The 25,642-nt window shown below is 41.8% G+C and overlaps 1 protein-coding gene across 1 annotated transcript; it reads right to left on the reverse strand.

Annotated features, from left to right (window-relative positions):
* Positions 1-1,150: 1,150 nt before the first annotated feature.
* On the reverse strand, positions 1,151-11,341 carry LOC126511295 (flavin-containing monooxygenase 5-like). The gene is made up of 8 exons (XM_050158353.1): positions 11,207-11,341; positions 10,204-10,392; positions 9,589-9,751; positions 8,340-8,482; positions 6,890-7,089; positions 4,007-4,356; positions 2,794-2,866; positions 1,151-1,514 (listed from the first exon to the last, which is right to left on the reverse strand). Exons 1-8 carry the CDS (start codon positions 11,339-11,341, stop codon positions 1,151-1,153), a joined length of 1,617 nt encoding a protein of 538 aa, XP_050014310.1.
* Positions 11,342-25,642: the final 14,301 nt, after the last annotated feature.

Genomic DNA, 25,642 nt, shown 5'->3' on the forward strand with positions numbered 1-25,642 from the left:
GGATGTGAGTGGCTTCATATGTCTTCAAGACATTCTTGCTAGACAGAATGGCTCATGAACCTCATCACTTAATCTGTCTAGGTTTCCTTTTTATGGTTTGGCTAATAAAAACAGATGCTGAATTTGTGGCCTACGTGTGGCACACACATACATCATCACACGGGCATGCCTTTTATCTTAAAATGGCTTTAATTTTGAAATTCTCAAATTTACAAAAGAGCTGAAGGGATAATACAGTGAACATTTTAATAACCTAGGATCACCATATATTTCAATTTTTACTTCCCTTTCACACCCCACAAAGATGTTTTAAAAATTAATCAATCATAATGGCCGACTTGTTTGGCCCATGGCGTCTTCTGCATATGAGAATCTTCATCTATAATCTTAGCACTCATCAACATGATCATTAATCCAGTACGATCACGTAAAACAGTGCCCATGAAGATCTGCCCAGTTGTCCTAAAACCCGCCGCCCATATTTAAACTGTGCAGGTGGTCTACGCCTCCTTAGTCTCCCCTATTACAGAGTCACTGATATCTTTACTGGATGACACCGACTTTCTCCTGGATGCCCAGTGAGATGCCCTGAGACTGCTTTGCTCTCCTCGTCTCTCTGATTATCTTTCCTGGTCGCATTCAAGTCTGTAAGACCACGCGATGTTGACCTCTTATTGGATGGCGGTGAGGTGGAAAGCGACAGACTGACTTTTCAGCCTTGTTTGACCAGGAAAAGTGACTTCTGTCAGATTTTCTGCTGGAAAGACACATTTCACCATGGACGGAGGTACACTGAGGCCATGGAACATACTTCCGAGTGTTACACCTGGCCTAGCCTTTCCTGAGCCGTTGTTTATTTAATGGACCACACTAATTATTCTCCATACCGTCATGTTTTGGGTAAACATATAAGGCCTATCCTTTCACCTCTGAAATAAAGCAGAAATAAGCTATGATATATATAATCAAGAAAATAGGTTACCTTCAAACCTCTTACCTATAAAGCTCTTGGGAGATTCATAACAAAGTAACTTTGTTTTCATTTAAATCTTCATGTGTTCCCTAGATAGTCTAATGGACATTTTACATGCGTGTTAAATAACAATGATTGGTTCTCTCAAGCGCTTACCTCTCTCTCTCGAGTGTGAGCTTAGGAATACATCACTTTCATGATAACTAACACGGGAACAAAGAAAAAAATGACAATACAGATACATCTGACCCAAAATAGACTAGAGGGTGATGCCTCAGATTGTTTGAGAACCCGGGTTCTTAGGGGTTTGAGGATCCGGTCTCTCTGAGTGAGGATGGCTGCCCGAGCCCCAGCCCATTTCCCTGGCCCCTGGAGACGGTACTGGTATGGGGTGCAGGGTCCCCAGAAAATCTCCTTGGCCAGCTTTGTATCCCAGAGGAAGAGAGAGAGAAGGTTGGGTTTGACCCCTATCTCCGAAGCAATTTCGTCCATGTAGTCGATGTACTGCACTCGATGTATGCCTCTGGGACTCTCCACAAGCCTGGGACGAGAAGAAAATGCTCAAATGCCCGTGGTAGATTTCACCCCCGAGTTTCCGGTGAGTTTTCCCCTTACTTGGTAGCATGTTAATTCTCTTCTGTTCACAAATCATCTTCATTTTGTACATCTATACGCTTTACTACAGGTTTTGAGGAGAAGTCATATATTATCGACCTCTTTAATCTTCCCACAGGGCCCAGTAGAGTGACAGAAGTACAGAAATTGTTGAATGAGTGATTAGATTAGTTTTTGAAGAGACAATGGGTCCTTTTTCCAGACAGAGTCCAGTTCTGTTATAGAAAAGTCATAGGCAAGAACCCCGAGCTGGGGAGAACGCTACGATAAACTCCACTGCCCAGTCAATGCTTCCTAGCTATACACAGTATCTTGACACATAGTAATTTCTGGACACAAATTATGCCCTGGAATACTCTTAGGCATTGGCAACTTGTTCCACAGTCTTGGAAACCTAGAAGCCCCTGGCTAAATTTTTCTTGAGTAAAAGAGAAACAAAGCCAATATTATAGACAATTTATAGACTATAAAAACTTTTCAAAATGTTTAGAAGACACTAATGAGTATTTTAAAAATACCATAAAACGTGATCAAGGCATCTAACTAAAGGAAAAAGCAGTTGGGAACAAGAAACAAGGCTTAGGAGAGCTGCAATAACCCATTAATTAAGGCAAAAATTAAATCCATGAACTCAGAAATAGGAGAATTGATATATAATAAAGGTAGGTTCTTGAAAAAGAAAATCAAACAGTAAAATAAGTACATTTCTTAAAGTTATGAAGTTGTGATAAGAATATTTTATCACGTCTCCTGGTTTTCCTCGGGGTGCTCTTGAGGGACGTGCCCAGAGAAGCCTATAAAAAATTTCAAAATAACAGTGCATCTAGCTACCAGCTATTGAATTAAAGTGTTTGTTTTCCCCCTAGGTTTTGAATTTATCTATTTATTAAGTATTCTGTTTGACCATAGTTGTTACTAGGAGTCAGTGACTGCTTCCTGGTTTGTTTGTTTGTTTGTTTGGTCTGTTTGTTTGGACACCGCTATAGGCTAGGGTGTTCCGGGGTGGTTCAGTTACTGTGGGAGCTCACGATCCATTGGCTGGGCATTTTTACACATGCACCCTTTGTGTCACTGAGCAAAAGCAATTAGACCAGATCATAGGCAGAAAGCCCGTGAAGAGAAAACTGAGTAATTCCCTCCAGACAGATTTCACTGACTTTAACAACAGCAACCCAAGACCCCCAAGCCCCAACCAGGCTCCTTACTCCTTCTGCATTTTCTGCTTCCTTCTGTTGATGGCTGCCACCATGTCGCTCTGGGAGGGTAACTTTTTCAGTCCTGAGGAAACAAGACAGGCTTTGAAAGACCGTCAGGAGGGCTGGGTAAGAGAAGCAAACAGGAAGGATGGCTTGGAAGTAGAACGGGTATAGCCATAGAATCTCCATGGAATGCACAGTGCAAGCCATGGTTAGGAAACTTCTCAGAAGGCCATTCTCTTACAATCAGTTTTAGGCTGTCAGCAAGGGGAGTCAGTTTTCTCTCAAGAAAATTATTTTTTGGGAGGTTGTTATTTTTTAGTTTAAAGCTATGCTTAAAATTCATGACTATAAGCACTCATCTTAATTTGGCTTTTTGAAAAAAAATACATAATATTTGCATATATTTATGAAATACGGTATGATACTTTGATTCATGTATATATGGGGTAATAATAAGCTTGGAATAATTAACTTATCCATTTCCTTAAACCTTTTCATGCCTTTAAAAAGTTTTTAGTTAACTTACAGAGTAGCAGGTTTTCCTTATGCCAGAACAGCAGAGAGAAAGTAAAGTTGGGCTCGTGGTGCCATAGTGATCGTGGGGCAGGTGTGCAAGTGAAAGCCAGAAGAGGAAATGAAAGGTGGCTCGACAGTTAAGAACACTTGCTTCTCTTCCAGAAGATCCAGGTTCAGCTCCTAGCATCTACATCTGGCCACTTGTGGCCATCTATAATTCCAATTTCAGGGATTCCAAGACACTCCTCTCGGTACTGTGAGCACCCTCATGTACCTGACACACATCCACACACTCAGGCACACACACATACATATAATAAAAGGAAAGAAAACATTAAAATAAAAAAGCCACACACAAAATAGTTTGCCACTATGAATAAGATACATGGCTCACAGGATGGACACCGAGGGTGCTCCTTAAAGTGAAGGGACACTCTCATGAAGGATTGTAAACCCCCAGCTCCCCTTTTCCAATAGAACAGGGCTATTAGCCACTCTGACAACAGAATCCCAAGTCAGCTGAGGGATTTCAATATTAAAGATCAATCAGAACTAGAATCACGGGGAACCAGGCAAGTGCTCTACCCCTGAGCTACATCTCTGGCCTTGGCAGAATAGGGAGGAGGTAGAGGAGAAAACCATGTGCCCTCGCAACCTGAGTGCATGGTCAGGGGCACAGTTGCTCCTGGGAGGACCATCATACCTGTGAACACACGCACAACCCATCGGCTTTGGAGCTCTGACGTGGGAATGGTGGCTCCCACTGGCTGGAGGATGCCAATGAAAGCTAGTGTCGGCTTCTCTAACTGAGGAGGGAAGACAAATTTAAACATTGTGTGTTTGCTGTCCAGGATTTCAGAGTTGTCGTCCAGGAAAGGGAAAGAGAAGGTGTAGCCCGTGGCAAAGACAACAACATCCACGGGCTCCTCAGTACCATCCTCAAAGATGGCAGATGTCGAGGTGAACTCTTTGACGTTTGTCTTGATCACCACTTTCCCGGTAATGATGCGATTTGGCAGGTCGTCACTGAAGATAGACTGATGGCTGAGAAATCTGTGTGTTCAGGAGCATAATAGTGCAGAATGAGAGCGAATATTTCCATAAGGAAGCTGAGGTTGTAAGCAATTAGAAAACCACAGCAGTATTTCAATCATTTTAATATCATTTACTACCCTCCCTGGATACCTATAGCGTTTATTGGTGAAGAACCAGATTTTGGAGGCAGAATGGACTTTATACTTATTCCGCTATTCTTTGCTGTGACTTTCTGGACAGGTCATAAAAACACCTTATCATCAGTTTCCAAATTTGTCAGATGGTCATAATGACTTAATCAAATCAGACCTCATTAATCAAATCATGATAACACTATATTTAGATAATGGGATTTTTACCAGAAGTAAAGTTCTTCAATGTTGGCTTTGGGCATTTGTGATTGGGATCATGTAACAGTTGACATAAATTGGTTATCAGTCTCCTTCAAGGGTCTGCAAAGTGCACCTGAAAGACTTTAATAGTAATCATCACTGGGAAGTACTTGTACTTAGTGACACACTAATATTTGGTAATTGCAAGGTTTCAGTTACAAATTCCTTGCAGAAAGCCCTATTCTCAAATTGCTTCATAGTTGATACATCTGTCTTATTTCTATCTTCTTTTACCAGGATTACACACCCAATACCATAAAACTAGGCAGGTTCTTACTCTATAGCTCAGAGAGGTCTGGAATGCACTGTATAGCATGAGCTGCATTTGTACTTAGGATAATCCTTTAGCCTTAGCCTCCAGAGTGCTGAGATCATGGCATAAGCTACTATGCCTGGTTTACTTATCTTTTTTTAAATATAGAAACTGATGTCATGTAAGAAGGGAAGATACTTGATGTGGGAAGTCCTTCTGTCTATGTGTTGCTTTTATTGGTAAACGAATAAAGAAGCTGCTTTCAGCCAATGGCTTAGCAGAACATAGCCAGGCTGGAAGAGATATAGAGAGAGTAGGCAGAGTCAGGGAGATGCCATGGAGCTGCCAGAGGGGAAAGACACGAGCTGCCAGCTGGAACCTTGCTGGTAGACCATAAGCCTCATGGTAAATTGTAAAATAATAGAAATGGGTTAGTTTAAGATATAAGAGTAATCCAGAAATACGCTTAAGCTATTGGCCAAACAGTATTGCAAATAATATAGTTTCTGAGTGATTATTTCGGGTCTGAGCAGTTGGGACGAATGAGGGTCCTACCTCTGGTAACAGATACTATGGGAGATGCTCCTGTATATTGTAAAGATTTGTCACTCATATTGGTTTAATAAAATGCTGGTTGGCCTGTAGCCAGGCAGGATGTATAGACAGGACAACCAGACTAAGAGAATTCTGGGAAGAAGAAAGGCTCAGTCTGCAGTCACCAGCCAGATGCAGAGGAAGCAAGATGAGAATGCCTCACTGATAAAAGGTACCAAGTCATGTGACTAATATAGACAAGAATTATGGGTTAATTTAAGTTGTAAGAGCTAGTTAATAAAAAGCTTGAGCTAATAGGCCAACAGTTTATAAATAATATAAGTCTCTGTTTCTTTGGGACTGAATGGCTGTGGGACCAGGCAGAACAGAAACTTCTGTCTACAGAACGAGGGCCAAGAAAGACCACGTGGATGACACCAAGCTCTAAGTGTCAGGTTGGGGTAAAGCATCGAGAAATCAAGTGCAGGAAGATATCTGTGGAATTGGAAGAACCAGTGAAGAGTGAGGGGTGAGAAGACTGGGTTGGGTGGAACGGGTATGAGGAGGAAGAGAGACTGGATCCCCAGGCGGCATCTGAAACCACGATAGCCCTGGGATGGATGGTTTCATGTGGTGCTGAGTGTGGATGGTGTAAGCGGTTGACGGGATGATGGGAGATATATTCAGATCAGCTGAATTCAGATATACCTGTACTGCCTGAGTACAGAGTGGTCAGAGACATGGATAGGTGCAGTTGTCCTAGCTGGTAACAGGCTTGAAGGTTACTATGGAACCATAAGTTTAAATCTAAAAGATGAATAGGAAGCTGTGGACAGGTGATGGTGCAAGAGTTAGTGATGGTGTAAAGTGACACAGTGAGACAGGATGAATAAGACTAGAGATGGAACGTAACTGCTTCACCAATGTATTCCCCACGGGCATTCTTTCCTCTCTCAGTAGAATCGTCTCAGTTCCTGGTTCTCAGGAAATGGCTTCAGTATTCCCAATTAAAGTCAATTCCATTGAGACTTAGAATGCCACCCTTTAGTTACTATTCCACACACCTACTTTATACAACAACTGACTGGTATGGTGATTTTTTAAAAATAATTTGTTTTAAATTGTGTGTGTTTATGTGTTGAGGGTTTGGGGGGGGTAGGAGGTTGCAGTGTCCTTGGGGACCACAAGAAGGCATCATATCCCCAGGACCTGGAGCTACAGGCAGTTGTCAGCCTCTAGATGTGGGTGCTTGGAACTGAATTCTGGTCTTCTGTAAGAGCAGTAAGGGCTACTAACTGCTGGAGCATCTCCTCAGCCCTGCTTTAGCAGCTTAAAAAATATTTGCTTGTCTTAAATGCTGTCTGGATCTTACCTGTGTTTAGCCTGCAGTCCGTAATTGGCATGGTTAAATCTTGCATTTAGTTTGTTCTCTGCCCATCTGTTTATCAAGAATGTGGGATAGAGCCTTCCCATGATTCTATTATAACGAGTGAAGAGGGTGGTGTCCAGAGGATTCCCGTTATCCCAAACTCGGTTCCATATCCATGTCCCTCGTCTTGTGCTGAGGAAAACCTGCATAGAGGGGTGGTCGCCTAGTAAGCCTTTTGTTTCTAATCATATTGATCTGTATTGATAGTTTTGCTTTTTAATTACTAAGGAGGTAGGGTTAACTGCCCACATCACGTCACCCGCCTGCCTACTTCTCTCATCTCACACTGTGAACAGGCCCAGGAACTCAGCCCCTTTTCAGTTCACTTACAGCTCGTCACGGGTCTTTCTTCCCCTACCTGTGCCCGATGTCTGAAACGTGTTAGGCCCCTGATGTGAAGACTTTATTCCCAACAACTGATTACCCTGGGAGTTAAGAGTTCACCCACCTGCTCCCTGTGTCATTCCGTATTCCACAGCGATGGAGAGAAAGAACACAAAGCACAGAGCAACAACAGCAGTGAGATGGGGGAATTAGCACTGCAGATGCTCTCCTATTTGCAGATGGACAATTCCATGTAAACAGTAAAAGGTCACAAACCCAGAATTATGAGAATGAGCTCTGCTTCCTACTTTGAGTCATTTAACTGAAGAAGGCTGCAGCTTTTTAGTGAAGACACAATCCACTCTCTTGCAAGGTCATAATCACAGAGGTTTATGATTCATGGCTCGTATTATATACACAAAGCTTGGTGTGAGTCAGTAGACCACAGAGTGGGTGATTACAGCCTATGTGGGCAGAAAGCATCCGCTGTTTGAAAACTCACGTGTTCCTGGTGGCTATCTTGAATGAATCTCAAAGACTAATTTTGAATGACAGGAAGCGACCTTCCACACTCTTCAGAAGTCAGCAGCATTTGCACTCGAGAGGGCTGCTTGCTTCTTCTTCCTCTTAGTTAGTAAGATCTCATGGGCTTGCTGCTCTGTGCTTAGCGATTCATTCATAAATCAGCAGAGTACTTTATTCATGTCCATGCATACCATTCTCTGTAAAATCATGTCCACTAGGAACACTTGAGATTTTCCTGTAGATTTAATTTTAGTTTTTAAATGCTTTTCTCCCTAGTGGAGCTACATGCAGATAATGCTGGTAATTGACCCTAGTTTGTTATCTTTTGCAGCTCATTTATTTTGTAGAAAGATATCATTATTTAGGTACTTTTAAAATGATTTTCTTCATCTATATCCAGGAGAAAACAATGCATAGTTGCCTTTCTCAGCTTTCAGCCCAAATGGGAACACCACCTCTAAAGCCAGAGGGAAAGCCTATGCTCACATTTCTCTGCAGCTATCAAGGTTACACCCAGGAGCGGAAGCAGGGTAGGACACCAAACCTGTTCGGCAACACGACTGATCTCGCCTGCCACATCTGCTCCAGAGTTCCCAATGCCAACCACGACCACTCTCTTCCCCATGAAACTGTCTGGGTTCTTGTATTCCCAGCTGTGAATATAGCTGCCTTGGAACTGGGTGATTCCTGTGAAGGAAGAGCCAAATCCCCCAAGTCACAAGCAGAAGTGGTAAATGGACACGGGAGAAAATTTCATTCCTACACTTTAAGTTCCTACTGTGTAACCCCCTTCTCCGTTCTTGGCCATTTATTACTAATATTACAGCATGAGGTTATCCAAGGAAAGAAATATTCATTAGCAGCAACTCTGTGACCAAGTTCAGAATCAAAGCACAGGAATGCTTCTCTTAGAATGTCCGATTTTAAGTTTGCCCAATACGATCCTCGTGTAGCAAGAGGAGGCCGTTGACTTTTCATTTCTCTCTGTCTCTGTATGTGCAACTGTTCGTCACTCTTCTGTGACTCTGATTATGCATTTCACAAATAAGTCAGACCCTTCCCATATGCAGCAAAAACTGTTGTTCCAAAGAAACTAAATGCAAATCACATAATCGACTTTGTAAGTCACTTAAAATAGATAGAAATGATAATTTCTATTATTATTTTTAAGTTTTATTGTGTGTGTGTGTGTGTGTGCACATGTGAATATATGCACATAAGTTCAGCTGCCGGGGGAATTTAGAAAATTGTGTTGGATCCCAAGGCGCTGGAGTTACAGACAGTTATGAGCCACCTGACATGGGTTCTGGGAACCAAATTTTGAGTTCTCTATATTTATGATATAAAAATATGATCAGGTATCTTCTCCACACACAGGCAGTCAGTGAGACTGACAGACAGACAGACAGACCGACACGCATCACTTTCTATCTCCCTCAATCGTTTTCCACAGGCCTTCCATACTCTTCTTGGCGAGCCACCTCAAATGTGTGTCATTCTCTAAGTTCACAGTCTCCCACCCACTGCTTCTCATATGGTTTCTTTTCCAGAAAGCCCCTTCTCCAGGCTTCGCTTGCTGGAGGAACTCTAGTTCCCAGTTTCATTGTTGTTTCTATTGCCAGATCTTTCCTGATTTTTAAGAAAGTGCCTTCCTCAATAACCATTCTGCATAAAAACAAAACAAAGCCAAAACCAAAACCCAAAAACCAAAACAAAACCCCATTCACCAATGTTTGTGACCATGTAGGCAATGCAACGCTTGCAATATCCTTGTACCTCATTCGGTTAGATACCTGCAAAATCCTGTAAGGGCAGATACTTCTCAGTGTAGTGACCACTGCAGACCATGACCCCATCAAAGATGTAAGCTTTCTGCTTTCCATCAGCTTCCACCACAACGTCCCACTGGCCAGAGGATGAAAAATCAGGGCGCTTCCTCACTGTGCACACATTTGTCTAGGAAACGAGAAGCAAGCTAATCCTACAACACTGCTTCCTGACTTCTGCTTCTTTCTTATAACCCGGACATTTTGTGTTTCGATAAATAAAACCACTATTACTTCTGCTCGGAGTTCCTGGCTCTTTAGGATTTTAATACAAAATCAATAAAAGTATTCTTTCTCAAGAACTGGGAAATGTTGAGAAAATATTACACTGCCTCCCCATCCCCCCAATCCATCTCACATTTTACATTTTGTAAAATTAACTGGAAACAAGACTTTAGGGACAACCCTTGTAGCAAGGCTTCTATGTAAGGAAAAGTTAATACTGAGATATATCTTCACTTAGCATGTGAATGGCAGAGACATGGATGGAAAATGCAGATGAAACTGTGCCCCAGCTGGCTCTGGCCGTGCAGACTCTGCCTTGACCATTGAGCAGGCTGTCGGTGGGGTTTCATGTCTTACCTGGAACTGGATGTGTTTTAAGAGCCCGAAGTGCTTGGCGTACATCCTGAGATACTCCATCATTTTGGAGTTGTGCATGTAGTTGGGGTAATGGTCGGGGATGGGGTAGTCGCTGAAGGCTGTCATCTCCTTGGATGTATTGCAGGTCAAAGATTTGTATATCCCAGGCTTTCCACTTTCTGGTATCTCCTAAAGGAAACACACCAACCCTTGGCTTCCAGAAATTGAGGAAACAATGCACACTGAGTTTAGGGATGATGACAGTTGTGATGTTGGGTTTATAAGCTATTGAAAATTCTTGTCATTGTTGGGTTTTGTAATACTGCTCAATTGTATGACGGCATCAGATCCAAAGTGATACCAGTAATTCAGTCATTCTAAAAATAAGATAATCAATTCTTGAAACACAAGAAATAAAATGAAAACTATAGAATGGATTTGTGGTGAGAAACTTGCAAAGGATGAAATGAGTTTGATTGGCTTAGGAAGAACCTAAGAGATTAATAAAACACATCTCTGGTTTCACATGTGAAGGCATATCCAGAGAAGCTTACCCAGGGGGAAGGCCTAGCATGGATATGAGTGGACCTATTTAATAGGCTGCTGGCCTGATTAGAAGAAAGGGGGAAAGAGCAGAAAGCCCTTCCGTGCAAGCATTCCTTTTGCTTTTTGCCTGCCTTGATGTGAGCTGCTCAGCTCAGTCATGCTATCCCTGCCCTGATGGACCACAGTACAGGAAATCATGAGTTAAAGTGCGTCTGTGCTCCTAAGTAGCTTTCCTCGTTTATGTTGTTGCACGGACTAGAAAGCCATGGGAGATGGAGAACAATTCTTCATGTACTGGAGAAGTTTCAAGTTTATCTGAACAGAGGAAAATGCTACTTTGTAAAGAATAGTTACATTGTTTAAAATATCTGTGGCCTAATTTGTATTAGAAACTATCTTTCTCTCTCTCATGCACAAATATCATTATACTTTATAAGAATATAACCTATAAAATTACCTCATATCTCCACAGTCCTCCAATATCACTGCTCTTTTCAAAGCATGTAGGCTCAAGTCCCTCCTCCAAGCAGCTCTTAATGGCGCCCAGTCCGCTGACTCCGGCACCAATGACAGCGATCTGTTTTACTTTCATGATCTCTGGATGAAGAAGAGTTCTTTCAGTTTTGACTGAGGAGCAAAATCACCTTATTGACAGGTCAGTTCTCCCATTAGTTTTAGCAACATTACTATTTGTTTTGATAGAGGTTTTATTTTTTATTCTATCATGGCTTCTATTGTCTTGATTTGAAACACACACACACACACACACACACACACACACACACACACACACCCTCACACAAATACTCCTCCAACACCAGATTATTTGGTCATTTTATTCTCTGGATTTCTTCAGTGTCTGTTGTTATGCCCCATTTCTGAAGTTTGTGAATTTGGAGGTTTTCTCTCTGTCTTTTAGTTATTTTGGATAAGGATTTGTCTGTCTTGTTCATTTTCTCAAAGAACCAACTCTTTGCTTCATTGATTCTTTGTATTGTCTTTTTTTGTTTCAATGAGTTTGATTATTTCCTTCTGTTTGCCCCTCCTGGGTGAGTTTGCTTCTTTTTGTTCTAGATCTCTCAGGTGTGCTGTTAAGTCACTGGTATGAGAATTCTATAATTTCTTTATGTAGGCACTCAGTGCTACGAACTTTCTATATCATGACTGATAAAAACCCAGAGACAGATATTGGGGTTCAATTTGAAGACTAGAAAAGCAAAGCAGCCAGCCACCGACTCTTACCTCTACCTCAGTCCAAAAATGGTGATCCTTCCTCGAGGAATTCTTAGAATGAGACTGAGCCTGAGAGCTGTCTCCTCCCACCTTATATTCCTCTCTAGTGCTGGGATTAAAGGTGTGCACCACTACCTCCTGGTTTCTATGGCAAACTACTGTGGCAACTGGGATTAAAGGTGTGTGTCACCACTGCCTGGTCTGTAAGGCTGACCAGGGTGGCTGTTTTACTCTCTGATCTTCAGGCCAGCTTTATTTATTAAAATACAAATGAGATATCACTACACTTTCCTCTTAGCATAACTTTCATAATGTCCCCTAAGTTTGGATATGTTGTGCATTAATTTTCACTGAATTCTAGAAAATCTTCGATTCTTTTCTTGTTTCTTCCTTGACTCAGGGGTAACTCCGTAGAGAGTTGTTCATTTTCCATGAATTTGTAGGCATTCTGCTGTTATTGAAAAGGTCATTTTATTCTTATAAATTTTTTCTAATTTAAACAAAATAGAACTGCATGTAATTATAGATCACTGAAAAATACCTTCAATAATAGAAATATGCAAGTTTTTTTTATATTGCATTACATTTTGTCTTAAAAGATTTTATGCCGGGAGGTGGTGGCACATGCCTTTAATCCCAGCACTCAGGAGGCAGAAGTGGAGGATCTCTGGGAGTCTGAGGATAGCTTGGTCTACAGAACAGAACAGCTAGGGCTTTTATGTAGAGAAACCCTGTCTTGAAAAACAAAACAAAACAACAAAATTATGTATATAATGGAAGTGACTATGGTATGACTTGCTTACTCAGGGCTGGCAGAAGGGTGCATGGGGACACTGTAGTTTGTCTCAAGTCAAGAGGAATATCTATCTATCTATCTATCTATCTATCTATCTATCTATCTATCTATCTATCTATCTATATCTCACATAAATACATATATATGTATGTTATATATACTGACAGAATATTTTGAAGAGTGGTCTCTTAGTTTTGATGATATGGGGAGTAATGGTAGAAAAAACATATTTATTTCTTATTTAGTCTGATCTCTGGGCTGACAAGATGTCTCCAATGGTAAAGGAACTTTCCAGACAAGCCCACTGGCCTGAATTCTGTCCTGGGAATCTACGTAAAAGTGGAACAAGAAAACTGGCTCCATAAAGCTGTCCTCTGACCCCCACATGGTGCTGTGACATATGGCTAATACTCACAGGTTAAAACAATGAAACCAGCCCCCATGTGCCTGTCTCGCTTTCATAGGCTCTACCCCGCCATGTTTTCTCACTTTACCTCTTCCTCTTGCATGCTCTCATTGCCTGCACAGAAGAGGTGACCTCCCTAGTCTGGAATTTCCTTGCTCCTTCCTCCTTTCTTCAGAATGTCTTCTCTTTCCCAGTGTATCCAAGTATATCATCAAGACTTAGTTCTGAGAGAAATATTGTCACTGGCCACCTTTTATCCCCTCTTTGACATCCTTTAGCTAGCTAACTGTAAAAACGACGGGACTGTGACATTTTATATACACACGAAGCATACTTTGTTCGTATTTGTCCCCATTACCCTAGTTTATTTCCCTGATCTCATCTGGATCCCCCTCATCTTTCCTAACAGTTGCCCCCACACTTTTTTATCTCCTAGATTGCATATGTGAGAGAAAGCACACAATACTTGACTGAGTCTGGCTTCTTAGCTTAAGATGATAGTCTCAATTTCCTTCCAGTTTTGGACAAGTGACCTGATGTTGCTCTTCCTTGTGACTGACTAAAGCTGTATAGGACCCTTATCTACCCATCCATCTATAGACCAGCCAGAGGGCTGACTTCATAACTTGGCTACGGTGAATGAATCTGGCTGTTCTTTGTGCTTTGTGCTTCTCTCGCTCACCCTCCGTTGTCACATTTAGACTTTCATTTTCTCTGGCACTACGCTTTGTCGGACACATCACATTCTTCTGCAATTAGATGGTGAGGCATAATGGGGACATCCCAGTGCCACGGGACAGCATGGAACTCAATGGCAGAAATGTGCTCAGTTCTTCTAGGACTAAGTCTTCCTCATCTATCTTGGTCCGATGGGAGTGGGGTTCCAACTTTACTCCCACCTGGGATAAATACGAGGGGCTTTGCTTCTCGTTTTTCTGCCCACTACACTGTTGTCACGATTCGTGTGGAAGGGGAAATGCCTCCTCTGGAGGAGCGGATTCTGGTCCTAGGACAGGCACTATAGCAAGCCTAGGACTCTACCCTCTCTCTGAAGTTTTCTTCTGTCCTGGAATTGTGCAACGTGAACTGTGGTCACCCATGCCTGCAACATAATGTAGTCTCTGAGAAACCCATTCTCCCAGGCAGTTTCCTGTCTAGACTCGAGAAGAAGAAATAGGAATTCTATTCAGGTTGCTGGGTAGGCTGCATTCTCCAACACAGCTGGAATGGGAAGCCTTGCACTTTGGGCAATAATCCCACACTGTTTTAATGCCTGACTTCCTACAATGGTTTTTCTTCACTTGTAAGAATCAGTAAGTGAGACATATATTTATATTTTAAGTTCCTCCATGTTCAAAACAATTGCATAAAATCCATTCTTTCATTTCTCAAAATACAGATTCTATGACTATGTCAAAGCAGTGTTTAGAATTCATTTAATACCATAATAAATAAACTCATACTATTTAAATTTTTATATCCATTTACCATCTAGAATGTTAATAGACAGCTATTATAGTTATGAACTGTTACATGGACGCAAGAATTTTGTTTATTCCCTTTTCTATCTTACAATTAACTTTAACATGTTAATTTTGAAAAAATTATGAGATATATAACAAAAAAACAGAATTAAAAGTCCCATCAAGAAGTTATCCAGCATACTACACATGGGTTTAGACTGCTATCTTATGAATATGCTCACATGTGTATCTATGCATTGATATCCCAAAACTTTAATATGTTACATGCCACCTAATTTTCAGTAAAGAATATTGTAAATATATTTCTATTTATGTGGAGGTTTTCAGGAAATATTTGGTAAATGAATTGGTGAATTTTAATAGGTATAGGATTTTTCAATTGTGTAATATTCTGTTGCAGTTTAGAATCTTCTTGTTTGCCACTCTTGTAAAGAAACAAAGGCTACCTTACTTTTCAAAAGTTTTTTTTCTGGTTGCAAAATTTGTTACTTTATTTTCTTTCTATGAAACTAGAACTGCTTAATAACCAGATTATGAGACATAATTGCCTCTCTTGGATAGCGCCTGGAAGGTAGTACTTTCTCAGTACATGAGAGTTGGCATTTTAATGGGAGTTGGCATTTTAATGAGTACTTGGAATTTTCTATTATATAAAAAATATAATGGAAATGTAACAGTTTGAAGGAGAGGGTATATCTGTTAAATTCTTGTCCAGTTATTGGTGGTTCCCTACCTAGTTTTATGCAGTGTTACTTCATTTTCTCTAGTTTCTGCCTTTTCCTATATTTTAAAGTCACATGCCTATGGAATTTTGTTCCAGAGGAGCAGTGTTTTATGAGGAATAAGATTTGAATCTTCCCAGGAATTTTGTGTACCCTGAGAGGACAAAAGATAGTGAAGATATGACTCATGACTCTACGTGAGTGTTTAGATTATAATTAGCATCTTTCTGAATATAAAATTTGCATTTATTCTATTTATGTTTCAGTCTATGACAAACTATTTAAAATAAAACATCCCTGCACAAGCTCAGTCAAACCATTTGTCCACAGTGCTGTGAATATTTAAGGTCTGGTTCAGGACCACAATGCTACCCCTTGCCTTTAGCTTCTTTAGGGGCTCACAGCTAAATGGCCTCAGACAAGTTGCTTGATATGCTAATTACTCCTGTGGAAACCTAAAAAAAAAACAATAAAATAAAGCTAAACCCAATTAGAACGGAACTGTACATGCTCCCTTGGTCAGATACAAATATTCTTTTTTTCCACATATGACCAAAATGGGTCCCTAAAAATGAAGTCAATGTGGTCTATCCATTCTTGATTTCTATCAACTGGATTTCACATCTGCTTTACTGTTTATTGTTTATAACCATTATTTCCAAATCGGCTTGTAGTAGCAACTTTAAGTTTATGGAATAATATGAGATATATATTTCTTCAATGTATTATGCTAAGAAATGTCTTACCTTAGGCAATCTATTGTAAATTTCTTCAATATCCACTATATTATGTGTTTCACATGGTTTAGCCTCTTTTGTTTTTTAAGGCTTGGTCTCTTGGAAAATTAGAAAAAAAGAAAGAAAAAGAAAGGGAGAAAGAAAAGTGGGAGGGAGGAAGAGAGGGAGGGAGGAAGAAGGAATAAGGTAAGGAAGGAAGGGAGGGAGGGAGGGAAGCAGAAGGAAGAAATCCTCGTACTTTGGGGTTGTATTTCTAACTGCTAGAAAAGGGTGGTTGCAACCAATGAAAGAGAAGTTTAGGACGGGAAGACAGAAGGAAGCAGAAGGGGCAATTGCTTTTGCGAGCCACAATTTTTGCATGTCCCTGGGGACACCAGAAGCCAGAGGAAGGGCACTCCAACTCACAGTCTTTGAAAGGAAGTGTCCTCCTATTCCTGGATTGAGCCGTGACCCCTGTGCTGCTGGTTCTCTGCGTTTGAGTCCTCAGGCAGAGTCGCTTATCACCAAGAAAGGAGATGCAGCCACCGTTTTATCTGCCGGGGTTTTCGGTGGGTGATCTTCCCCTTAGATTCTGTCACTCCCTAGAGGAGCTACAGTGCTGCTCCTCCCTGATCTCTTTTATAAGCATTTGGTCTCCCCTTGCCTGGCCCCCCCATGGCCCAGTCGGAGAGCTGCATCTTCACACCTGCCACTAGAAGGACCCACCCATACTTAAAATGTGTGATCACTGCAGTTAGAAGCAAAGTGTTTCCACATAATCACCACAAATCCCTTCTGAGGCTATAAGTCTTCAGCTTCCTGCCTTGGGCTCTCAAGCACAGAAAGTTGCCTTTTACAGATAGTATCAGGACTTTTTCCAGTGACAATCTAGTGCTCGCATTTCCAAAGCAATGTGTTCCACACTTCATGGATTATTTAGGGTTTTTCCAGAGAGACACAATCCATATATCATCAATACATACAAATATAAATATAGTAGAAGGAATTTATTAGAGAAATTGAATGACAACTAGGAAGTCCTCAGGGCATCGGTAAGCCTGAGATTCTGTAGTGCAGCCAAGGTCTGATGGCTTCAGAAACAGGGACACTGATGGGAAGGAGGCCTCTGCATGAGGCCAAAGGACAAGAACTGACTGAGGGAGCTGCAGGCTTACATCCTAAAGTCCTGGCCCTCTGGACATCGGCATTCTCACGTACAGAGGTAGAAGAGGATCCTAGTTGCATAGGCGAGAGGAAAAGCTGCATTTCCTATGTCTCTGTGCTTTGCTCACACACCAGCCCACTGGATGGTGTCTGTCCATACTAACTGTGATATTTTCCTTCCTCATCTTCTTGAATTGCAGCTTGATCTTTGGAGACATTCTTACACACCTGGGTCACGACAAGTGTTCTAACTAAACATCAAGGTGCCTGGGTTTCCATCCAGGAAAAGAGGAGTGAGCTCAGGGCCCACTAGATTTAAGTATAATGAATGTTTTCCTAGTCCTTCATCCAGTGAAGTTGACTTTTACAAAGAAGCATCACAAGTCCACCCTTGTTAACATGGCACCCATGCCCATCTCCTTGAAGCACACTTGATCTCCTAATGAAGCAATAAGAGCCACTAACTTGATGCAGGGATCTGGCATACAACTCTAAGGCCTAGCCCCTTTCCCACAGAGGAAAGAAAAGTCCCAGGTGATGCTTTCCATCTTTCGATATGCTAAAACTCAAATATCAGGGTGGAAAGTTAATAATACTTATATACCAATGTAAATTGAGTCTTTTTATATGATTAAAAAATAGTAACTGTGAAACAAATACATTACACACATGCATACAATACCAAGAAAGAGTACAGAGAAAATAATATTCTCCCATAGCCACTATAACATATTCTCAATGAAATAAGTAGGAAATATTGTTGATGATTAGAATATTAACTTCTGTAATTAGCCACATGTTTAAAACTGGTAGGGATTGATGGGTGGACTGAGACAGGCTGGACTTGACTTCACACTGCTTTTCTTGTATCTGTCTCCTAAGCGCCGGGCTGACAGGCATGTGCCATCATGCCTGGGTAAAGCTGGTAGTTAAAACTACTTTTTTGTTAATGGGGTCTTTTATTTGCCAGAGAAAACATCCTAAGTATTTAAAGATAAGTTTCAGATCCAAGCCCTAGTTACTCTAACCTGTGTGAAGCTGGTTTGGACGTGTTCAGACATTCACAATCCTCTTGTATTTTCATAAGCTCCACTCTCGCAAAAAAAAAAAAAAAAAAAAAAAAAAGACAGGGATGCATCTGTCACTCAAAGCAACAAAGATGGAGTTGTCTTACTGAATAAATGGTTCCTAATTTGGAAGAATCAACCTCAGATGATGTTAATTCAAAGGGAACCGGCAAACTGACGTCATGTTTCAGAGTTCAGTTTGTTAGAGACACTGACAGAACTGTGGTTTCAGGCACGGGCAAGCCCAAGTATTTCCGTGTGATTTTGGTGAGAGGATTGCATTTATAGAGCATTCAGGACAAAAGTGACCAAGCTTGAATGTAGAGCCATTTTATGTCATGCTAATGTCAAAGAGTCAGGTGCATTCCCAGCGCCATAATCAACTCATAAAACTCCACACACCACGGCTTATAGTCTGCTGGGTAACTCTGCAGGGACAACTGACTAGGTTGATTACTCGAGGGCTGGAGGGGCAACCACAGTGGTCATATATCAAGATGGCCACAAAGCCGAGTCAATGCTGGCAACTAGCTCTTAAAATCTTACAGTGTCACTCCCTACCAGACACAGCTTTTGCAATACTCCCCAGGCCTGGAAGGGGTTTTACCTCAGTGTAGTAGAGTTCTGGGAGACCATTCATCTGGCTTGTCATCAGAGTCCATGTCAACAGGAGAGGCTCACGCACCAAAGCAGACAAGAACCCTAATGCAAGGGAAAATATCAACCTTCGCTTTCCCACGGGTAACAAATCAATGATCAACACCTTCCCTTTTTAAGGAACAAGATCAGACAAGGAATCAATTCGAGTTTGACGGGTTCCAGAAAAAGTAGTATGAGAATATGTATATATGCAAAATATATATAAATGTAAAATATTTAGTAGGGATCCCATAAGATACTATTGGCAGCATTCTCAATACGCTAGCCATTAAGTGAGGCTGGTTCCTTGAGGGGAAAACCTCTATTTTAATGCACCTTCAAATGTCTTTTCCTCTTGTTTTTAGCTAGAGCATTTTTTGGGGAAAACTGAGTTCACCCCGAGGCATTTCTGTGTATCCTCTATGAAACAAGATGAATATTTCCTAAGGAGTTCCTATCTATCATTTCAACCTTCTGGACGTGTGTTCCATCATTCTAAGCAGAGCAGACCTCACAAAGGTACCTACCGTCTCCTCTAGAATTATGTCCTGAAATTGAGAATGCTCACAAATGTGTCCATTCCTAATGTGCTTCCCTACAAGAGTACGTATAATATATCTAAATAAACACCAACACTTCTTTTGTTCGGAGAGGTTGCTGCCCCAGAGAGATCACCTATGCTCGCCTTCCTTGCTGCAGTATATGCGTTTAAAATACTGTCCAATCTTAAGAACAACTGGCTAGTGGCATGGATCTTATGATACTCATAGCCTATCAACTGATCTGTGTTGAAAGGAGCTGCTGGCTGCTTCCCAACACTCAGCTCCCGGCCACCGGCTAGCTTTACCCAAAATAATTACACGGAAACTATATTCTTTTAAACACTGCCTGGCCCATAAGCTCTAGCCTCTTTACTGGCTAACTCTCACATCTTGCTTAACCCATTTCTATTAATGTGTGTAGCACCATGAGGTCGTGGCTTACCGGGAAGGATTCTAGCCTGCTTCCATCTTGGAGAAGAGAGCTATGGCAACTGACCTCACTGCCTTCTTCCCAGCATCCTGTTCTGTTTACTCCGCCTACCTAATTTTCTGTCCTATTAAAGGGCCAAGGCAGTTTCTTTATTTAACCAATGAAATCAACACAAAACAGAAGACTCTCCCATATCAGAGCTGGTTACTTTTCACTTCAGAATGGCATAAATAACATATCATGCTGCAGTAGTGGTCCAGACATGTATCCTACCCTCCTCAATGGATCCATGTGTTCACCATATATTTTCACGTATGGAGACCACCTTCTCTTGTAGTTGTAGAGTCAAAGATACTACACAACATCCCGTGCTGTGGGATAGCTTCATAGGTAACCAGGAACTGTCACATCCCCTAGCGCAGGAGTGAGTGTGTTACATGGTTGTAGAGCTTATACCACTGATTAAAGTAGGGCGATATACCATGGTGGATTGTATTGACAAAATAAAATATCCACACATCCCTTTATAGACTGGCTAGTTCCTACTGTCACTGTGTAAGTACTGGCCAATGGTTCTAATTGAGGCAGGACATTGCATACCAGTAGAAGCTGGTGTTCTAGGGAGGTCGTCTAGCTTCAGTGGCTTATAAAGTTTTGGCTAAAATTTTAGTCATTAGCTATCTTTTTGTTGTTATTCTTGCCAGAGAGTCCACCTCATGCCATCTGTTATGCTGGTAGCATCTAACTGCACAGTGTTCCTGATATCCCAGCTATCCCAATCCTTGACTTTTAGATGCTCCTTTCTGGGAGAAATCCTGTGTGCCTCCATCTTTAGTTGACAGTGTACTGAGTGTTGACATTGGGCTGACTAAGGAATAAAGGTCACCACTAACACAGAGGGTCCTACAAACACATGCACATCATTCATCACATGCATATGGGGATATTTTGCTGCTGTTGTTGTTGTTGTTTTAACCTAATGCTACATCTGGAATCAACTATGTCTTCACACAGACACTTCTAGGTACTTTTGATGTAGTCCACAGTCTGGGACCTCATTGGGATTGAAAGCCCATTCTTGCAAGCATGGGTGAGTGAACTGATGCTCTGCTCAGTCAGGTAAGAGAGTCTAATTTTCACAAATTACCATACATCTGGATAATTGGACTAGAAAATCAATAGAGATTAAGAGCAGAGAAGGACCTGGGCAACCATGACATGACAAATATTGGCATTGTGTAGAGACCTGGTATACCCATTGTTTTTTTCTCTCAAATAAAGGCAACTAGTTTTATAATTTTGGCTGGAAAAGAATGCTTAAAGAGGCATTTGCTGAATCTAGAACAAACAGAGTTATCAAAGTCAAGGGAGGCCTTTACAAATATCTAAGTGATATTAGGCACTATGGGACGACAGAGCCTTCCTACTCATCCTAATTTGGCAACCTGTAGTCAAAAGTCAACAGCTTTTGCAAAGCTCACCAAGGAGTTACAGACAGGTAGAATTACAAAATGTTCTTACTTCTGTGTACTATCTCATGTCTCAATATGTCCATCTGGCAGCTTTCATCGCTTGAGGTTCACTCATGCAGGGCCAGGGTGGCCAGCAGGGTGCCACACACCCCTTTAACTTTGCCCTTGCTATTCAAACATTGAGTCTATATTTTTTCCTCAGGAGTCTCTAGTGTTTCTGAGTGGAGCAACCTTACCCAGAAAGTTAAAGAAGGCCCAGAAATCAGTATCAACTATTGACTAGGGGTCCTTTGTCTTTCCCCGCATTTTTTTCTTAGTTCTTTGGGAATCTCATTCAGTGTTTTTGATCATCATCCTGGTCACTCTTCCCCAAACTCTCCTAGATTTGGCTTCTCTTCCTGACCCATCCAACTTTGTGCCCTCTTCTTTTGTTTTGTTAGAAATGTCTTTAGATTTATTTATCTATCTTAAATATATTAGTGTTTTGCCTGCGTGAGTGTGCATGTCCTGTAAATGCTCACGGTACCTGTGGAGGTTGGAAGAGGGTGTCGAAACTCCTGCAACTGGAGTTACTGATGGTTGTGAGCCACCAAGTAGGTGCTGGGAACTGAACCTGAGTCCTCTGCAAGAGCAGTCTGTGCTCTTAACTGATGACCCATCCATCTCTCCAGTCTTCTCTTTTTACATTTTACTTTAAGCATATCAAGTCCAATCTGTGCAGCCTATACACTCTTCCGTGTGTGACCTTCCATGGGACTGTGGTCAACTCACTGGGGGCCACCCCTGTGAAATAAAGTGACTCTCCTCCTAGAAGCTGTTAATTGTTGATAGCTCCTTAGCTAGGGGTGGGACTTCCTGCCCACCTTCCCTCTCAGTGCTGGGGTTTGCTCTGCCTGGAGCCTGCTCAGGTCTTCTGCCTGCATCTCAATTGCTGTGAGTTCCTGTGTGCAACTGTTCTTTGTGTCCAGAAGACAATTTTTTTTCTACTCACTGACATCCTCTGGCTCTTACAGCCATTCCACTCCCTCCTCCAAAAGGACCCCTGAGTTTTGAAAGGAGGGAGTGGGCTACAGTTTTTTCCCAGTTCTGGAGGGGGCAATTCTGGCTTCACTTTGTTGGTCTCATGGTTCTGGGAAAACTAGTACAGTTTTTTTTTTTTTGCTCTGATGGTCTTTTTGTTCTTGAAGGATCAGTAGCAGTGATTCTCCAGAGAGACTTCTCTTAAGCCCCTGTGTCCCTCATTCTGATGTGACGTTGGCCCCGCCTTAAATAGGAGCAGTGGGGAGAAGCTGTTCCTCACAGCTGTGGAGGCCAGCTTCCAAGCTCTTCCTCTAAGAGGCCCGGATGGGAAGGGCTAAACTGTTGCTTAAGCCAAGGCGCCTTCCAGGAGTCTACCAAGCTTGCATAAATAAGGCTTTTAATCTGACTTTGCTTCAGAGGACCAGCACGAAGCAGGCCATGTCATGCACCTGCTTCTTATCTTAACCATCTTCTAATTTTTTTCGTTCCCCACTTTAAATTTGTTTCTTTCTCTTATCAGGTTTCGTGACAAGATACCTCCTAGCCCAAACATGCAACAGCCTCACCCATGTGATCAACATGATCCCCAACGTTTTAACTGAGGAAGGAGAGAACAGGTCATATTATTCTTCAGGGGTGTTTCATCATAATAGTTTATTCTTATCTATCTATCTATCTATCTATCTATCTATCTATCTATCTATCTATCTATCTATCTATCATAAGATTGCTTGTTCTGTGCCAGCCATGAAACCAGTCTTTTCAGCTCCTGGAAATACTTGGGGAATAAATGGCCTCTCACATGCCTCCAGAATACTCTGCCTGTTTTTTATTTTCTATGGAGTCCCTGTTCTGGTGGACCGCCAATGTAAATTTAGAGTTCAAGAGATGTAGAGTTTAGTGTTAGAATATCTAAGGGCACAGTTTGAGAGAGGGGAAGAAGAGAGAGAAAAGGAGAAGAGGAGGGGAACTGAGTGGAAGGGAGTGGGGAAAGGAGATTATCTTCTGTCTGCTCTAAGTATCAAGGTGCCTGGAGATTGCCTCCTCTTTCTGAGTGTGGTTCTTCCCCACTCCATCTGCCTACTAACACCAGTTTCCTCAGGAAACATCTCTGCAGACCCACTGAGAAATCCTGCCCCACCAAACCTCTCAGATGCTTCATATCACAGTCAGGTTGATATTCCAAATTAACCGCTGTAACTAAAAGGATGAATCTGAAAACTCTCACAATCACCATGGACAAGGTTGTTTTACTGATTCTGGGAGTAGAAACACGCTCTAAAATAAACATGCTAGGTATTCCTCTTTCCCGCATGTGCAAATGGCCAGGTGATTGTGATGAAGAAGGCTGTCCACGACACTGACGACACTCGGTAGCCCCCAGCCACACTCATCCGGGAATGCTGTTTTCTCTTCTCCTTTCTTTCAATCATTATATTGCTGTTTTAAGACAGGAACACAGGTGGTTACATTACTTAATGTTTGTGTACAGATAGCCCACCTTTTAATTTTATGCTGGTTATGAAACTATAATCAATATCACTTTTTTTTTTCTGAGAAAGGATTTCACGTTACCCATGTGGTGCAGGTTGGTTTCAAACTCCTCAGTTACCTGAGGATGACTTGAACACCATCATTTTCTCCTTCCTCCACCGCCTGAGTGTTTGGGATTGCAGGCACGCACCATCACGCCAGTTTTACACAGTGCTGGGGATCACACCCAAGGCCTTGCGTGTGCTCGATAAGTACTTTGCCAACGGAAACACACCTCTCACTCTCATGTCGACTTCTTGAGAGTAACATACTGTTGCTTCTGTCTTATTGAAAACTGTGGTTACACAGAAATTTGGAGAATTTTATAGCTCATGGAATTAATAAATGATCTTTTCCCCTTGACTCTTCCAATGTGAACTAAACATTTTACTTGGGTATCTTACTAAAGGGGTCTGTGCTGGTTTATTTTTGTTAATTCAAAGTGGAGGAGGAGGAAATGCCTCCCTTAAATTGCAGGCTTGACTCTGGCCATTTTCTTGATTGTTGATTGATGTCGGAGGGCCCAGACCACTGTGGGCAGCAACACCCAAGGACCTGGTTGTTATAAGAAAGGATAGATAACGAGTCATGGAAAGCAAACCAGTCAGTAGCATTCCTCTGTGGTCTCTGCTTTGTCCTGCCTAAGCTCCTGGCCTGGTTTAACTCAATGATGGACCTCTAAGCTGGAGTTGGGGTAGTGTTTAGTCATGGAAACAGAAAGGAAATGAGGGCAGGGTCACTTCTAGTTTACCATTAGTTACAAGGCTCTCACTGCCATTGCTATGCAAAGAGCAAATCTTTTAGTGTGAATGGTTTGTGACCTCCCCTGCTTCCAGCCTTTGAGGTGAACATGGCTTTAAGCTTTAGGAACTCAGGTTGCTTCTGAGAATGTAAACGGTTGATTTAGAAGTAAGAGGAGGCAGAGGCAGGCGGATCTCTGTGAGTTTGAAGCCAGCCTGGTCAGCCTGGTCTATAACAGCTAGTTCCAGGACAGGCTCCAAAGCTACAGAGAAACCTTGCATCAAAACAAAAAATAAAACAACAACAACAACAACAACAAAAAAGAACAAAAAAATTAAGGAAAAAAAGAGAAAAGAGTGAAGGTGACAGAGCTGCAAGTGTTTACAAGGTAAAGAGAGAATGGCTTTTATGACACCCTAATTCTGTTCACAGCAGGAGGGAATTCCTAATGCAGTAACCCAGATGGATGATGTTAAGGAAGAGAATCGATGTGGGGCTTCAGGTAGCAGGAGGAGATGGACGCCATAGCTTCCACAGAGATGTTGCTTTTGACCCTGAGGGGAAGATGGGAGGGAAGGACTTTGTGAAGGTAGGAGACAAGGCTGTGTTCTGTGGGAGCTGAGGTTGGGGTCAATCTGGGATGTGAGAAAAAAATTGAATAACTAGTCATTGAGAGCAATATCACAAGGGAAGGTTGGTAGTCTGGAGTGGGGCTGGTCCTGATAACACTAAGGAGTGTGTAGTTTCCTCTGTGTCTGCCTCCAACTTTATCTTTTCTGATCTATCTGTCCATCTATCTATCTATCTATCTATCTATCTATCTATCTATCTATCTATCTATCTATCTATCCATCCATCCATCCATCCATCCATCCATCCATCCATCCATCCACCCACCCACCCACCCACCCACCCACCCACCCACCCA

The sequence above is a fragment of the Alexandromys fortis genome, unplaced genomic scaffold (assembly GCF_014885135.2).
Source record: "Alexandromys fortis isolate MF-2015 unplaced genomic scaffold, M_Fortis_MF-2015_v1.1 scaffold_97, whole genome shotgun sequence".
NCBI lineage: Eukaryota > Metazoa > Chordata > Mammalia > Rodentia > Cricetidae > Alexandromys > Alexandromys fortis.

Coding starts and splice junctions, on each gene's coding strand:
- LOC126511295 (XM_050158353.1), bottom strand. CDS start 11,341: ATGAAAGTAAAACAGATCGCTGTCATTGGTGCCGGAGTCAGCGGACTG. Junction 10,393..11,206: donor GAGGACTGTGGAGATATGAG/GTAATTTTATAG, acceptor TGTTTCCTTTAG/GAGATACCAGAAAGTGGAAA. Junction 2,867..4,006: donor GGTTGTGCGTGTGTTCACAG/GTATGATGGTCC, acceptor TTGTTTCCTCAG/GACTGAAAAAGTTACCCTCC.